Raw genomic sequence first — 16,833 nt, 5'->3', positions numbered from 1 at the left:
TATATATATATATATATATATATATATATATATATATATATATATCTTGCATTTGTTTATTATTTATTATTTTTATTTTTAATAAAATATTATAATTAATCAATTAAATTATTTTAATATAAATTGATGTATTTTAAAATTATTTAATTTTTATATAAAAAAATTAAAATACTTGAAGTAATATGTAAAAATTATTTATTGATTTTATTTTTTTCTTCATTTTTTAGCCAAATATGGGTAAGGAAAAATTAAAGGAGTGGAAACAGGAAAAAAAACATAAAAAATATTCAATATTAATAAATTATTTTTATATATTACTTTAAACTTATTTTTTTTAATTTTACTTCTTTTATATAAGGATTAAATAATTTAAAAATATAGAGGCTTGCAATTAAATATAATTATATTTAATTTTTTTTAAATATTTTTCATATTAAAAATAAAAAAAGAAGATAAAATAATTTTTATTAAATTTTTTTTGGTTAAAAATACTTTAAACTATAATCTCTCCAATACATAGTCTAAATTTGGAAATAAAAGTCAAAAACCTACTTTTAATTTGGAATAAAACTCAACCTATAAACTATATTGATGAGATTACATACAATTAGGTGGTTTGCAAGTGAACCACCACAACGCTGACGCGTCAATATCTAATTGGAGAGCTGAGAAAGCAAGCAGCAGGTGAGCTCCAAGGCAACAAGGCTTCTTAACTTGTATACAAGTTGCAAGCAAATATAGAGGCGGAGCATTCAATCTCCCACTCTCCTCGTTCTTATCGACGCTTTCTTCTTCAAATCTCAACCCCCCTTTCTCTCTCTCTATCTGCATTTCTTCTCTCAAACCTTCCATTGTTCTCTGCATTTCCATTGGTAATTTTTACCGATTTCCGCGATCTCCCTCAGATCCAAGTTTTTCATTTTTTTCATTTTTTTTCTCTCGCTTATTTCAAATGGGTTTTGCTTTAATTAGGGTTTTGGTTCGGAGATGGAGACGACCATGAATGTTTGCAAATCCGTAATCTCGCCTCCAGTAAGTGAAGCTATTCCTCTGTGTTAATTTTTAAATTTTTATGTTTTTTTTCTTTTTTCCAAATTGTTTTTGCGTCGTAAGTGTTGGCTTGTGGTTTAGTTTTTGGATACTGAAATGGGTTTCATGTGGATTTGTGGTTGAACATTGTAATTGTAACGGGTTGAGGGGCTATATGCTCAAATGAGGAGCCAATTTAGGTTCTTCCTATGTGTTTTGTGTTTCCTTTCCCCCACCAACTAATAGTTTTCGTTTTTTTCAGATTGTTGAGTTGTGGAATGGGTAATAAGCTGACTTTATTTGGGTCTCAATTGGATTTGTGGTTGAATTTGCAAAGTCGATCAATGCGCGTAATTTGGATTTCGATAAATTCGAAAGTTGTATTTTTTTTTTAAAAATTTTGATTTCATGCATTTTTTGTAATTTTAGTTTCACGCACTGTTTGTTTGCTGAATAAATGCAAGGACATAAGGGAAATTGAAAATCTTTTTTTTTTTTTGTTATTATTCAACTCCCTGAAAAAGAAAACTCTACTGAATTGAACCGACTACCTATTTCGATGAGTTCTAGGGTATTTGTAGATATAAAAAAAAGTGCTTTTTTTGGCTACAAAATGCAGTTAAAAAAAAAAGGATGAAACTTTTATTGTTTGAGACCTAAGCAAAGAGTAATATATGCTCCAATCTCTTTGATGCAAGTATATTTTAACTCAACTGAGGTGAGACTTGCATTGTAATAGATCAAAACCAGGTGCAGCATAAGATTCAAATATTCATATTTTTTTTTCTTGGGTAATGTTAATAATGTTGATTGTCAGAGGACTTTGACATATATGTCACGGTAGTTTGAGTTTCTGTAGGTTCTCTCTTGCTGCGTGTGTATGTGTTTGAGATGGAATTTCAAATTTCATTATGTTTTTAGTTCCGTTAGTTGCTCGAATGGTATTGTGGAAAATTTGAATTTATTTTAAAAGTGTAAAAGTGGGGGGTGCCTCTCATAAAAGGAATGCAGGTATTGATTATTCTACTATTTGGCTACATAATTCTGCAATCTTGTTTGCATATTGGATGCTGATTTACTAGTCTTTGATTGTAAGTGCACTACTTGTTGAAAACTTGTATGAGTAGTGGAAGATGGTTGGTTTGTTGTAGTCTATCAGAAAAAGAAGGTTAGCTTGCTGAAATTTTTTTGATGTATGACTGCATCCAAGCTGTTCACTTGTAGATGATTTAATTTTAGACTCATTAGTTGAGTTGTATTTGATTCAAAAAGCTTTAGAAGTTGAGTATTGCATTTGACCCAGGGATTTTGGATGACACTCTATTATCTATGCTACTAGAGGGAACCAGTGTTATTTCTTTTATTTTTAAGAAAAACATTTCTCGAGGTTTCAAATTCTTGGTTATCAGAAGCATAACCCTGATGGTAATGACATGTATTTTTATTGTTTCCTTTATGGACCTGTTATTAAAAAAAAATAAAGTTATATTGATGAGTGTCATAAAAGGTGGTGTTAGGTATATATCTTGGCTCATGAGCTCCACTTGAGTTGGGACTTAGGTAAATTACATCAAAGTGAAACTTTGAGGCTTACATCTCAAAGCTTGCAGTGCACATTAGCTGTGCAGTTCTTGTATTGTGTTTCACTTTATTTTGAGGCATGCACTTTAGATGTCAAAGAAGAAAAGTTCTTGCTAGGGAAAAGAGATGTAAAATGAAAGTAAAATTATCTTTTTCAGTGTTCTCTCTTCTTTAGCATTCTAAAAGTTTTGCAACTATTTGGATGCTCCATTGCACAAGTAAAAAGAATTAGAGGTAGATATTAATTGGACTTGTGGTCACTGAACTACAGTAATATTTTTTTTACTTGAACTATCTGCCATATGGAAATGCGAAATATATATATTTTAGAAACTCCCCTATTAAATATGAAGATATCTGTTCATTTTGTTGTTTTTGATTAATATTTAATTAGAAAAATAGGTTGCATAAGATGTACTTGCCATATTAGCATCTGTAATCCAATGAAATGTTGGCTTTGTATTGATAAATAATTCCTTCATGGTATTTGTTTACTTTGTAATACCATAGTTTGTTTTCCTTGTTAAATATCATTTTTCTTTTTCTTAATGCAAAGGTTTATTTGTGGGGAAACCTAAATAATTCCTTCATGGTATTTGTTTGCTTTATAATACCATAGTTGGTTTCCCATGTTAAACATCGTTTTTCTTTTTCTAAATGCAAGGGCTTATTTGTGGGGACACCTCAAGGAATCAGGAGTTCTCAATGTAGTTTTATGGTGGGAAAGAAGGTGAACTTTCCTAGGCAAGTAGCTCAGGTTGCACAAGTTCGCAGTAAGTCTAAGAAACATGGGGGAGCTCTAGGTGCTACATGTCGTAATGACAAAATCCTGGTGGCAAACAGAGGAGAAATTGCTGTGCGTGTGATTCGAACTGCTCATGAGATGGGGATACCTTGTGTTGCAGTTTACTCAACCATAGACAGGGATGCGCTTCATGTAAAATTGGCTGATGAATCAGTTTGCATAGGTGAAGCACCAAGCAGTCAATCGTGAGTGGCCTTAATTTCCTCCACTTGTTCTTCGACCCCAATTATAGTTATTTTCAGCATCATTTATCTTCATGGTCCATATTATCATCAACTATTATTTATTTCAATCTAGTTGGTTTCTTTATTTATTACTACTCTTTGTTTAGTTTTTCTTGGAATGAGATGGGAAATCTTAAAAACAGAAGAAAGAGAGGATATTAGAAACGAGAAGGAACAGGGGAAAAGAACTGTTTCAAATAGTATCAGATGTGCTTTTGAAATTTTGGGAAATAATTTAGTGAGATATCTTTGGGCGTGCGCTACATTCACAAGATTGGAACTCCAAGATCTAGACCATAAAAATGAGTCCTATTGCTGCTGCCTGCACTATAGCTAATAAAATGTAAAAAAAAATGGACACCATGAATGTCAATGACTTCACCAATCCAGTGTATTAGGAGTTAGGACCCTATAATTCTCAGGCATAATATATATAATTGAATTTTATAGTAAGTTTTGTTAGCTAAAAGTAAATATCCTTTCTACATTTATGGTTTGTGTCCTGACAAGGCTTCAGTTGTAATATAGTAGGGTGAGGTGGGTGATCAAGGTCCGGGATATTACTGGAATGAAAGTCAGGATTTCTAGTAACATTTATTAGAGGAAGAGGGGGTTTACAGAGTAATGTTCTTTGGTTCACATCTCACAAAAGAGTAAATGGTAGACCCTTATCCTTTTCTTATTCTGAGAAAAAGCCCTACCTTATTATTTCTGGAAGGATGATGAATACTTCCTATAGAAAATTTTAGGAAGTAAGAGGTTCCCATGTTATTTATTTATTTTTTGATAGGTAGCTTCCTATGTTATTTTCTTTTGGAAGAAACCCAAAATGTATGGGAGGATGGATAAGTAATGATTGATAAGTTTTGTGCATAGTTACCTGTTTTAATATGCTCTTAATCCAATTCCTTTCTATTAAATAATTGTTCACTTGAGGTTGAATTAAGAGTATTTTCTATCTATGGATCAAATTTGCAGTTTGCATGCCAAGCTTAACCTTTTCTGTCTGAACCTATTCATTTGAATCATGGAGCTTAGTTTACACAATAAAAACCGAAGGGAAAGGAAGCTTAGGAGTGTGGTGTTCAGATTGATGGAGTGTCAGGATCACACATGGGTACTTCCCTCACTTAGAAGTGTCAATGCAGCATAGCATAGCTATTTGGTTTCGCCAGACACCCTTGGCCCCATATCTGAGTTTAGGTAGAAAGTAATGTTCCTATGCTCCCCCCAAATTTCATTACTCCAATCATTTATAGTTTTGTATTCTGTATTGTCTTAGGTAGCATTGAACTTTGATGCTTTCTCCAACAATATCTTTTAGATGGGTTAAGACTTTATTTTATACAATGCAGTGGGCAGAAACTAAATTGAAAGAACATACAGTCTTCCTTCTTGCACAAATTTCATTTGCGTATATTTTCCCAAGATGTCAGGCTGAAGTTTATGTCTCCCTCTCTTCTGTTCCTGTAATGACTGATGAAGGTATAATGTGTCCTTTTCTTTGCCTTATTACAGGTATTTATTGATCCCAAATGTTCTATCAGCTGCAATAAGTCATGGATGTACAATGCTTCACCCTGGATATGGGTTCCTTGCTGAAAATGCAACTTTTGTTGAAATGTGCAGAGAGCATGGAATCAACTTTATTGGACCTAATGTAAGTAATTCAATTCAAAAATTATAAAAGAGTATTTGTTTTGATCCTTGTTCCATGATCCTATTTCCAAATTTCATGAATTGGAGTATTTATTGATTCATTTTTGTGGAATATGCCTGTTAAAATTCCATCTAAAACAATGATGGATTTATGTGAAGTTATGCTACCCCCTTTCTATAAGTTGTGCACTGAGAGTTGGTTGTTATTTCTTTGCATGTTCATCCACAAGTCTCTCAAGAAACGTTCATTTCTTTGACTCTTATTAATATATTTTGCATGCTTTTACGCTGAAGCTCCATCATGGTGCTTCCATCTGGAATATTATTTTGTCATGCAAAGATCTCGAATTAGATAGGTGCTTTTAATAGGATATGCAACTCCTGTTAATGGTTACTGTGAATACCTGTCGCATCTTCTTTAAGTTGACTGTTATAAGAAAAGGGATAATCTTTCAACAAGTTCATTAAAACCATGGTCTAAGATGGTTGAAAGGGAGATGGGGACTTATGATGGAGTATCAAACATTCAAAGTAGTGCCTACAAGTTCCAATAACTCACTTGCAAAATTTATGTATATTGTAGCCTTATATTTATGTAGGCAATACCATCCTACAGGATTTTCTATTTTGTTACTGTTTTTGCTCAATAAGTTATTGAATATTTTTTAACAATATTTGTTTCAACATTATAAATGTTGAAAACTTCTTATGGTCTTGTTTCAATGGGTTTTGGAGCAATGACTGATAGCATTCTTTATCTCATGATGGTTTCATGGAACTACTTCATCGTTATTCACACATTGTCATCTTCTACTGTAAATATTGCTTAAAACATTTGGAATTTTATTATTATTATATTTTTTGATATTTTTGGCAGCCTGACAGTATTCGTGTTATGGGTGACAAATCAACTGCTAGAGACACAATGAAGAATGCCGGTGTTCCTACTGTACCAGGAAGTGATGGATTGTTAAAGGTACCACATCTGATTATTTAGAGTATTATAATACCCAAACGTTAGCATCTTGATTGTTTTAAGATCTATTTTCTATCATTTGGTTCCCTTGTTAACGTTTATTGTTATTATAGAGCACAGAAGAAGGTATCAAGCTTGCCAATGAGATTGGCTATCCTGTGATGATCAAGGTAATTGTTTATCCAGTTGTGGTAGTTTGTTCTATAGTGATAACTTGTAGAATCTTGTCTTTACTATTTGTGATACACACCCAGTTCTGCCTTTCTATTCCAATCTAAACTAATTGTCAGGCATTATGAAAGAGATGTAGCAGAGTTTCACACCTGCCTTGGACTTGTACTACATCTGTTCTGTGTGATCCGGTGTGATCCTAGATAATTTGATCATCTATATATGTGATAGTTTTTGTGTGCTAATAATCATGATTATGAAACTAATATTATAAGTGCAAACAAATCGCAATATTTCATTTAAATTAGTGACCATCATTAGAGGTACTTAAAAATGTAACATGGTTGATAATATATTTTTAGTTCATAGGAAAGCTGATTTGAGTTCTATATAGCCAAGCCGAGTAATGCCAATTTAAGAAATATATAATAGCTGTTACATAGAGTTTTAAGTTTTTAAATCCTCATTTATTGAAGGTTTTGTCTATGCTAAACTAGAGTTCTTAAGTAAGACACTGACTGGGCTCTCAACTCCCTTATAATTATAGAAACGACTAACTTGTCACCAATTTATCATGTACCCCATCATAGCATCTATGGGTAATTGCATTTCTTCACTATAGTAGTGAAGGGCATTTCAGAAATCACTTCTCTGCTGTCTATCAGGAAAAAGAACAAAAGAGAAAAAAAAAGAATACAAAAATCATGGAATCACTCTCTTTTTACAGGAAACTTCAATGCATTTTGCTAATTCATTTAAGCACTGCTTTTTGCTGCTGCTTGATATTTTCTTATAACTCCAAGAGTTGAACTATTGGGGATTGACATTAGTATGGAATTTAAATCATGATATTTTCCTTGTAAACAGTCATGATTGTTTAGGCATTGTACTTATTAATAATTATATGGTGTTCTTCATGCATCTTGCAGGTGGTTATCTGATTCGTAGGAATTAGTTCAGTCACCTGTGCTCCAAACTGTAGTGGGAGTAAGGTTGGGGACAATTTATAGTTAAAGAAAAGGCTAATGTGCTCTGAAATTAGAAATATCTCAAGGGGCAAACTTATCAGTATTTGGTAGGATGATTAAAGCTATTTGGTGAAATATGGTACTTTTGATGAACTGCATCTGAAATGTTGTTTTCTGATGCTCCATATGTTTGCTGAAAAGACATGCCTATAAAAATGAAAGAATTATGATTGCTGAAAAGACATATAGAAGAGGAATAAAAAATCAGAATCGTAACAGATTGGGGTTAGAGAGGCTGTAATAGGATTGCAAAGCCCTTTTATTTTAATTCAATTTTAATTGTTTTTGGAATTTCTCTTCTAAGAAAGGAGCATAGCTTTAGTGCTTTATCCATAAACTGTACTGGAGTTCTTGTGAACTGATAAAATATTTTGTGGTTTGAAAGGCAACAGCTGGTGGTGGAGGACGTGGAATGCGCCTTGCTAAAGAACCTGATGAGTTTGTGAAATTGTTACAGGTAATTCCCTCCCCTTGTTCATTTTCAGCTACCTTAAGGGTTGATATCCTGTGTAAAGATTTCAGTTACAGTTCATGACTATTCTCAAATAATCCTTTTTTGGTACTAGAATGCGTGTGGATGGGCTTTGAAATTCATAATTTTCATCTTGTTAGCTCTATGAAATTATATTGTTGAATTTGTCAACTCAAGCTTTTGAACCCTTCTTTCTCACTCTGATCAGGTTTTGTTTTTTGTGGAAAGGATCTGTCATCCTTCTCTTATACTTTTTTTATAACCAATATATCTTTGTTTCTGATAAAAAAAAAACCCTTTCTTTCTCACACCAATCAATAATTAGGTACTACTAGGTGCTTTGTTACACAGTAATTACTGTGTTTTGTAATGTCTCAGTAACTGTAACAGTTCCTATTAAAAGTTGCTTATTTTTTCAATTGGCCTTATAATCTTCTTTTTTTGTTAAACAATATTAATTTTACAGTTTTCAATGTCAATGCTTTTTTCCTCTCTTAGTTAATTGTGTGTATATATTTATTGCAATTGGTTCCAAACAACTCAAACTGAGATAAAAAGATCAGTCCTAAAAGGCATTTGGTACCTAGAACTGTTTATGAACTGTGTGGTTCAACTTATTCACTTTGCAGCAAGCAAAGAGTGAAGCTGCAGCTGCATTTGGAAATGATGGAGTTTATCTGGAAAAATACATTCAAAATCCAAGGCACATTGAGTTCCAGGTAACTAGCACATGTTTAATGTTTCTTTCTTATTCATGACTGTTGAACTCAATGAGAAAGTTGATTAAAATACAGGACTGGAAAATTCTGTGAAGAGAACAAACTAATCCATTTCTGGTTTTATTGTCATGAAAAGGGTGCAGCAGTATGCCCTGAACTAATCCATTTCTGAATGTAATACATCTTAATGAGAACATAAAGAAATGATATATAGTATTAATATCCAAGTTTACTGCATCTTAACTGATACATTGTTAGACATCAAACTCATTAGTTGATCTTAACCATCTCATTTGTCCTGCCTCCCCACTCCCTCCCCCCCTCCCCCACCCTTTTTTTCTGAAAGGAGATGAGAAATCCTTCCCTCATAACAAAACAACTATATAAATCTGATTAAAAGCAAGAATAACTATTTACTCTAGAGAGTCTGGGTAATTGCACAATTGAAAGTGGTTACAATTATGAAGTTTATACTTGGGTAGAAAACCCATACAAAAGAAATCAAATGTCTGGCTCCTTGTTTTGTTAACATATTCACCACAAGGGGCACCCCAACTCCAGAATAATATCAAAATTGGTGAAGCCACCATCAAACTTCCACAAACCTCTTTCCTTCCTATTCACCTAAGATAGGACTACTGTGAAATTTCCTTCTACTAAAAGATTGGAAAGACCCTCAGTTTGGCTAGTTTTTGGCCTTCCAACAAGGTTAATATCTTCGCTTCAATAGCCAGACCAACTCCTTAGAGAATGCTTTCACTAGTGTTCCATGATGCATGGGTATCTGTCCAATTCATGTTCTTTGTTACCTAAGGAGCACCCATCAAAGTTCAACTTGACACAACCCATTGCAGAAAATTCAAACTGATTCAAATCACTGCAGAAAATCAGAATATGTTATATGGTCAGGAGAAATGGGCCAGATTGAATTTGCACCAGGAGTATAATTCTTGGTAAACCAATTGGAGCCTCATTTTCATGTATGAGTTTAAGCATACCATGTTCAGGTATCAGTCTTGGTCACTGTTTCTGTGGGCCTTGATGCAATTCAAGGTCAATGATATACTGTGACATGCAAAAATGACACAAACAAATTCAAAAGAATAGAAACTACCCTTTTCCATGTTGTTCAATCATACTACTGATAACTCAGACCTAGAAAGCCATATCCTAGCTCTTCAGGGTCAACTTAGCATATCTTTTTTGCAATTTGTTTACACTGTTGTTTAACATTTAAAGAAATTTCCAAGATAGGGGCATCAGGAGAGAAAGAGACCTGATTTGCAATAACATTATCATTATAGGGTAAGGAGGTGCATGGAAGGAGCATAAAAAAGGTGTTATATTAATGAGATTATATGTTTTTAATGCTATATGTTAAATTTTAAATTGAGTTGTTTCATTTCAAGTTCAGTCATTGGACATTTTATAAAGCAGAGTCTGATGTAAAGGTATTAGTAGTGTTGCTTTCTTTTAAAATTATATTGTTTGGTCCTAGGCTGCAATCTTTGTTTTATATCTTGCATCCTACATGGCATTTCAGGTTCTTGCAGATAAGTTTGGAAATGTGGTCCACTTTGGAGAGCGTGATTGCAGCATTCAGGTATTAACCACCTTGTTTTTCCTTTTAGTTTTTACATGTTACAGCTTGCCCAATGTCCAATATTTGAAATACCAAGTCCATAGTTATATTGAAATGAGAAAATTGAATCGAAGTGATGATAAAATTGTTTTTTGAGATCCTACATGTTGTATTTATCACAATTGAAATTGGCATGTGTAATAAAATAGAGTAAGCAAATGCTGTAGGAACCTAATAAACTTTTTAAAAACACTTTGCAACACTGAATGGGATATTTTCATTTGACTTGGTTTCCTAATTCACCTTAAACCACCATTTGATTCTCTCCACTAGAATCAATACTGAGCATAGTCTGGTATTGGTATCAGAGGCACCCCATATTTACTTGTGCTAGTAGCTTCCACAACTTTTCTATTAAAGGTATTAGAATCAATCTTCAGCAGGACAATGAGTTGGTGCCATTTAAATGTCAAAGCATTTTACCTATAGTAAATAGTGAAAAAGGAAATTAACAACAGTTGGAAGAGATGATTTTGAGAAGACTAGCCTATTTTAAGAAACATGATTGAAGTACAACATAGGATGATGAGAAGTCCTCTCCCACTGATGCAAAAAGAGCTTATCATTTTGAGATATAGCCTATTTAAGAAATATAATTGAGGTATAATATAGGTGGATGAGAAGTCCTCACTAGCCACAAACGCACAAAGAGCTATGAGAAACAATCAAGAAGTTCAATTGAATATCACTTGTTTTACAGAGAAGGAACCAGAAGCTCTTGGAAGAAGCACCGTCTCCTGCATTGACCTCAGAGTTGCGGAAAGCCATGGGTGATGCAGCAGTTGCAGCAGCAGCATCTATAGGTTATATTGGTGTTGGCACGGTTGAGTTCCTTTTGGATGAAAGAGGTTCCTTTTACTTTATGGAAATGAATACTAGGATCCAGGTAAAGCAAAAAAGAAGATTGAGACATGGATTCTGATACAAAGTCATAAAAATAGAATTCTAGAATTGTCCTAAATACTATCTCCATGTTTTCTAAATTCAGGTTGAGCATCCTGTGACAGAAATGATTTCGTCTGTTGACTTGATTGAGGAACAAATTCGTGTAGCTATGGGAGAGAAACTTCACTACAAACAGGTATTTAGAGGTGGTATTTCAGATATTCCTGGGAAGAGTAAATCATGATCTGTTAAATTCTCTTCTGGCGTTTTATCTACAAACAGGAAGACATTGTGCTTAGAGGTCATTCAATTGAATGCCGTATTAATGCTGAGGACGCTTTTAAAAACTTCAGACCTGGGCCAGGTATGTTTGATTCTATACATGTGCTACTGCATGTGGCATTTTCTTTTTCCTGCTTGCTTGTACAAATAAACAGATTCTTTTGGTTCCTCTAAGGTACCACTGTCCCTGGTTCATCAGGTTGCTTATATTGCACCAGGTGTCTTTCTGGTAAAAAAGTTTTTACCTCAGGGTGGAGCCATACCCTATGTGATAACAGTGTTAAGGCCTTAGGCTAATTGCTACCCTAATCTTGCCCACTTTGTTAGGTGCATCTGCGCATGTTTTTACGAAATTACCAATAAAGCTATTGTTTTCCTTAAATTTTGAAAAATTATAACCTTTTATATATGCTTTGATTTTCTACCTTTTAAGATTAATTATTAAGGGAAAACTGAAATAAATTGAGATGAAGGTTCTAAATTTTTCTAGATATTTATTATTGTTTGTTTTGAACATCAGGGAGAATAACAGCATACTTGCCGGCTGGAGGCCCATTTGTGAGAATGGATAGCCATGTTTATCCTGATTATGTGGTTCCCCCAAGCTATGATTCCCTTCTTGGAAAGGTTAATGAAAATTTCTTTTTCCTGTGTTTTTGCATATTCAACATGAGATACTTCTAGTGGTTTGTTTTTGATATGGCTGGTGAACAGTTGCTGCATGGGGGTCATTATGTGCATGCGTGTGTTGGTGGTGTGCATGTGTTGGTTGGTGGTGTGTGTGTAATTGGTTGGTAGTATGTGTGTATTGGTTGGTAGTGTGTATTTGCATTTATGGTACAGTATTTGCATATCCCATGTGCTCAACTGTACGTGTGGTTTGTATCTCTCTATGAATAACTTGTATGTTTTATTGCAAACATGTGTTGTCTTAGAAATCCGAGTTTTCCTATTTGAGGTTTTTTTTGTATATATACATATGTAATTGTGTTTATAGCTGTAAATTAGATTAGGTTGTTAAGTCTGATAAGAATAATTCATGATTTATATAGGGATTGTCCTGATTTGTAGGGATTGTTAGTTTTTTTATTTCCTTTAATTTCTCTATAAATATAGGATATAAACTAGGATTGTAACAACTGATTGAATAAGAATTCAATACCATTTTTTGCCAAAGATAGGAAACTCTATCTTGATTATTGGCCAACCAACTAGATTGTTTGGCAGTTTCTTGCACAATGCTTGCTGCTGGATTATTTTCTATCCGATTTTAGCACTGTAAATTTGCAATTTGATTATACAACCTAAAACACCTGTATATCCTAAGATCCCTAAGTCACTCATCATGCCTAAAAGTATGTATTGATGGTGCCTAAAAAACTTTAATGAAATGCATGCTAGGCCTTTCTTCAAAGTACTGAACTGGGAATTCAACTGGCAACATATATGTAGCCTAACCTGACTTCTGCAACAGGATTTTTAAATGTATTTTACTTGCTAAGAACTACTATCATATAAAAAATTATTTATTAATACTATTTCTATTATCTACAAAAAGTTTTGATTTAACTTTCTAATGGAAGCAATGAACTAAAATTACCAAATAAGTAACAAAAAATGGTAGAAAAAGAAAGGAAAAAAGACAAATTGTGGGTTAAGATATGTGAGGAGAGTTGGTAATCAATTGTGGTTATGGCTACATGAGGCAGCTACAGAACAGCCTATACTTAAAGTGTATCAGTGCTAGAAGAAGGTGGGAACCATATGATGAGACTTGTTGGCAAGATGCTGATAGGCTTATTTATCTCATTTTTCCTTTAGTTGATTTATTTATTTGGATGCCATCCTACTATGTTTCAATTAGTTAAGTAGGTTTTGTTTTTTTTTTTTGGGTGGTTGCTGAAAAAGAATCGTAAAACCTTAGTTTTGTTAAGCTATATTAGCCATCTTTCTTATAGTTTGACATGCATTGAGAGTGTGATTAAATGTAGTAGTAGTAAACTAGCATGAAGTAATATTGTTTTCCTTGTCAAAGTAAGCATTGTATAGCTGTTTTTGGTCCCTTTAGCTTATTGATAATTTTAACTTTAAATGGTTCTTATATTTAGCATGGTCACTTTGTATCTTGTTTTAGCTTATTGTATGGGCTCCAACAAGGGAGAGGGCAATTGAACGCATGAAAAGGGCTCTTAATGACACTGTTATTACAGGTTTGTACAAGGTTTTTTTTTTTTTTTTTTTTTTTTTTTTTTAAATATATATATATTTTATTGAACTAAACTTTTAATTTTTTTTTGGTTAAGATCATATCCTTGAAAGGTACATTTATCTTTTATGCAATTCTTTATCATGATCAAAATCCTCTTGGTAAGATCATGGTTCAAAGTTGAGATGTTGGTTGCTGACTGAGAAGTCTCAAGCTGGGAGCAACCAATTTAACAAATAATGATTTAAGGAGCAAACATGCTTACTGAAGGTCTTTATTTTTAAAGCAATGCAACCGTTACCTTCATTTTCTATATCAAACATATTCAGAATAAAGCAATTATAAAAGGCTTTTTAGCTGTTTATGTTGGGAGGCCATGTGAAAGGCTTCAACATATTTAAAAATGAAGAAATATGGGAAAGGGTTGTAGACTTCGCCAAAAGGTTTTTAGCATCTTCATAAATGTCAGTTCACATTGTTGGTGCGCATATTCATTTTTATACCCATAGGCATATCCATTTTTCATAACCACATCATAAATTTAAGTGGTCCTTGATTATCCTCTTTCTGGTTCTCTAATCTAACTCTCTTAAATTTGATCATCTAAAATTTGGCAGGGGTTCCTACAACCATTGATTACCATAAACTTATACTTGATATTGAGGTAGGCAAAGTTCTTATCTTGGTGTGTGAGTTTTATTCTTGAAAGACATTTTTGTTTGATTTTAAAGTTATTTGACCTATCTAACCTTTCCTGGTATATTCTGCCTTTGTGTCACAGGACTTCAGAAATGGCAAGGTTGATACAGCCTTTATTCCTAAGCATGAGGAGGAGTTAGCAGCGGTAAGAATCTAAACAATTGCGCATGTTTCTTTCTACCTATGCTACTGGATCCTTCAATTTCACCCAACATACCCATGTTGACACAACATGACATGAGTGGGGTATGGGATCCTTGTCAGATATTCCTATTTTAATCTGGGTTTTCTCTGTTTGATTTTTTCGTTGATATCCTTTTATTCTTTAAACTTTCTTAGTAATAATTACATCAAAGGAAAAAAAAAGACTTAGCTGAAAAGTGAACGTTTATAAGAATATTTAGGGATAAAAGGAAAAAAAAAAAAGGGATTAGTGGGAAAAGATAAGAGCTTTCAAAAGTGATATCTTCACTTTCAATTTATTTTTATATGATTTTTCTTTAATTATGCTGTATCCCAATACCCATACCCCTTTTTGGGATTCCTTTTGGCCGAGTCCCCCATATCCTATAATTTGAGTTGTGACGGATTGGACACTTAGACACTTACCCGAATACAACACTCATACTTAGACCCATGCAACATAGCTTTCTACCTATGACCTCTTTTTAGGTGGAGAAAATGTGGAAAAACAACTTTTAACTACTAAGTCCTGTCCTGCAAACTGAAAACCTAGGGTAGTTGACATAAGTTTCAGCTGAACTCATGAAACTAAGCTTCAAGCCTTCTTGGGCTCACATTAATCAAGATCTAGTATGCCATACTGATATGTTGAACCTTTATAAAATTCGCAAAAACAGACTGTTGGTTTATGAATTTTCGTTGGATCGGAGCTCCACATCCAAGTTTATATTACATTTATCCATGAAAAAAATGCTGTCTATGAAGAAGAGTTTTCTGTTCTGGTTCAAGATGGCTGACCTAATATGCCCACAAATTTGTTATCTAATTCGCTATTTTGCCTTAATTTGTATTAGGTGCCAATTGCCTTCCTTGAGAGTGATCTTAGAGACTTTTATCTTCTTTCCAGTCTTCACTCTAATAAAATTAAATAACTACTTAATCTGTGATTTGAATCTGAAATTAAATGTCTCTGTGCGTTGAGAATTTGATTGCTGCATTGTTTCTACATGGTGTGTAAGATGAGTTAAGCATGGATGGAAATAGAAAATGCTATGCAACAAAATCTGATACTCAAGGAATGAAATACAGAACACATTTTGCAAAATAGACAAAACAATTACAAAAAGCTTTAGAGGGGGCCCAAACTCAAGTCCTTTGCAGTATAAGAGGGTTTTTTTTCATCACATTTGTAGTTGGGTTCCACCTGCAGAAAATGCTCATGTCATTATGAATTTATAACATGGATAATGTTCTTAGTGCATCTTGCAAAACTCCAAATTTTATCTTAAAAATGATATGCTTGTAAAATTTTGGGTTCAATAGTGTATTTGCCCATTAGCCCGGCAAATACTAGAAAGGTTCTTTGATTGGTAAATTTGCTTTTTCTGTTGCTTCCCTTTGGATCTTGAGGTGTTGCTGAGATAACCCTTTCTTTCTTTTTTGGTTGCTGGATTGCATACAGCCCCTAGCAATCGTGAATGCGACAGTAGCTTGAATTTATAGGCGGAATCTGTCGTAGTTGAAGCAGAGTCATGTTGGAATTGGTAGAACGTTTACAACAGGAAACATTATTGCTTTTCACGGTCTCATTTTTTCCTTTAGAATAAAAAGCTTTTGTTTATTTAGTACAGTGAATTGTAAGAGGATGTTTGTTTTATGTTTGGGGAAAAAGAAAATTGCTGTGTTGTTGAAATGAAAATGATTTTGACGAGGTTAGCCGTGCTGCTACCCAGCCTTTGCGTATGCTCAATCTTATGCATTCTGACATACTAAGCCTAAGCATTTCTTCTTTGGTTGGGTTGGGTTGGGTCTCAGGAACAAACCACACCACACTTTTTGCAATTCACCATTTACAAAATTAGGCTTTTCATGTGAGGCACCATCTAGGTTGGTGGGTTGTGTAAATGGGTCAATCTAAACACAATATACATGAATAATAATTAAGTTAAAAACATGAATCCGAATACCATCTAATTATTAATTATTAAAGAAGTAACATGTCTTAAATGGGGCCCATTTAATAATATCATATCTTATTTAATAATCAAGTCACTTAAGTTGTACTAGTCGAATTGATTAATCTTTTAATCTAATGTATTTATGATTCCGTTGACCTATTTATTCAAAATCAAATTTAAAAAACGGATCAAATTATGGTTATTATCAAATTAATTATTAAATAGTTCAATGCGGGTTAAATTGTTAATCTTAAATTTTAAAAAATTTGTTTTTAAAATGGGTTATGTAAGTCAAATATGAATTTGATCGTTAT

At 33.3% G+C, this 16,833-nt stretch overlaps 1 protein-coding gene across 1 annotated transcript; it reads left to right on the top strand.

Moving 5' to 3' along the window:
- Positions 1-725: 725 nt before the first annotated feature.
- Positions 726-16,304, top strand: LOC117925347 (biotin carboxylase 1, chloroplastic). The gene is made up of 17 exons (XM_034844346.1): positions 726-872; positions 973-1,032; positions 3,275-3,600; positions 5,158-5,299; positions 6,176-6,274; positions 6,388-6,444; positions 7,859-7,930; positions 8,575-8,664; positions 10,208-10,267; positions 11,007-11,192; positions 11,295-11,387; positions 11,474-11,555; positions 11,994-12,100; positions 13,608-13,683; positions 14,297-14,343; positions 14,461-14,523; positions 16,024-16,304. Exons 2-17 carry the CDS (start codon positions 988-990, stop codon positions 16,054-16,056), a joined length of 1,578 nt encoding a protein of 525 aa, XP_034700237.1. The 5' UTR covers positions 726-872; positions 973-987; the 3' UTR covers positions 16,057-16,304.
- The last annotated feature ends 529 nt before the right edge of the window (positions 16,305-16,833 follow it).

Source organism: Vitis riparia, chromosome 11 (genome assembly GCF_004353265.1).
Source record: "Vitis riparia cultivar Riparia Gloire de Montpellier isolate 1030 chromosome 11, EGFV_Vit.rip_1.0, whole genome shotgun sequence".
Lineage (NCBI taxonomy): Eukaryota > Viridiplantae > Streptophyta > Magnoliopsida > Vitales > Vitaceae > Vitis > Vitis riparia.
This window is presented reverse-complemented; position numbering and strand designations above follow the sequence as displayed.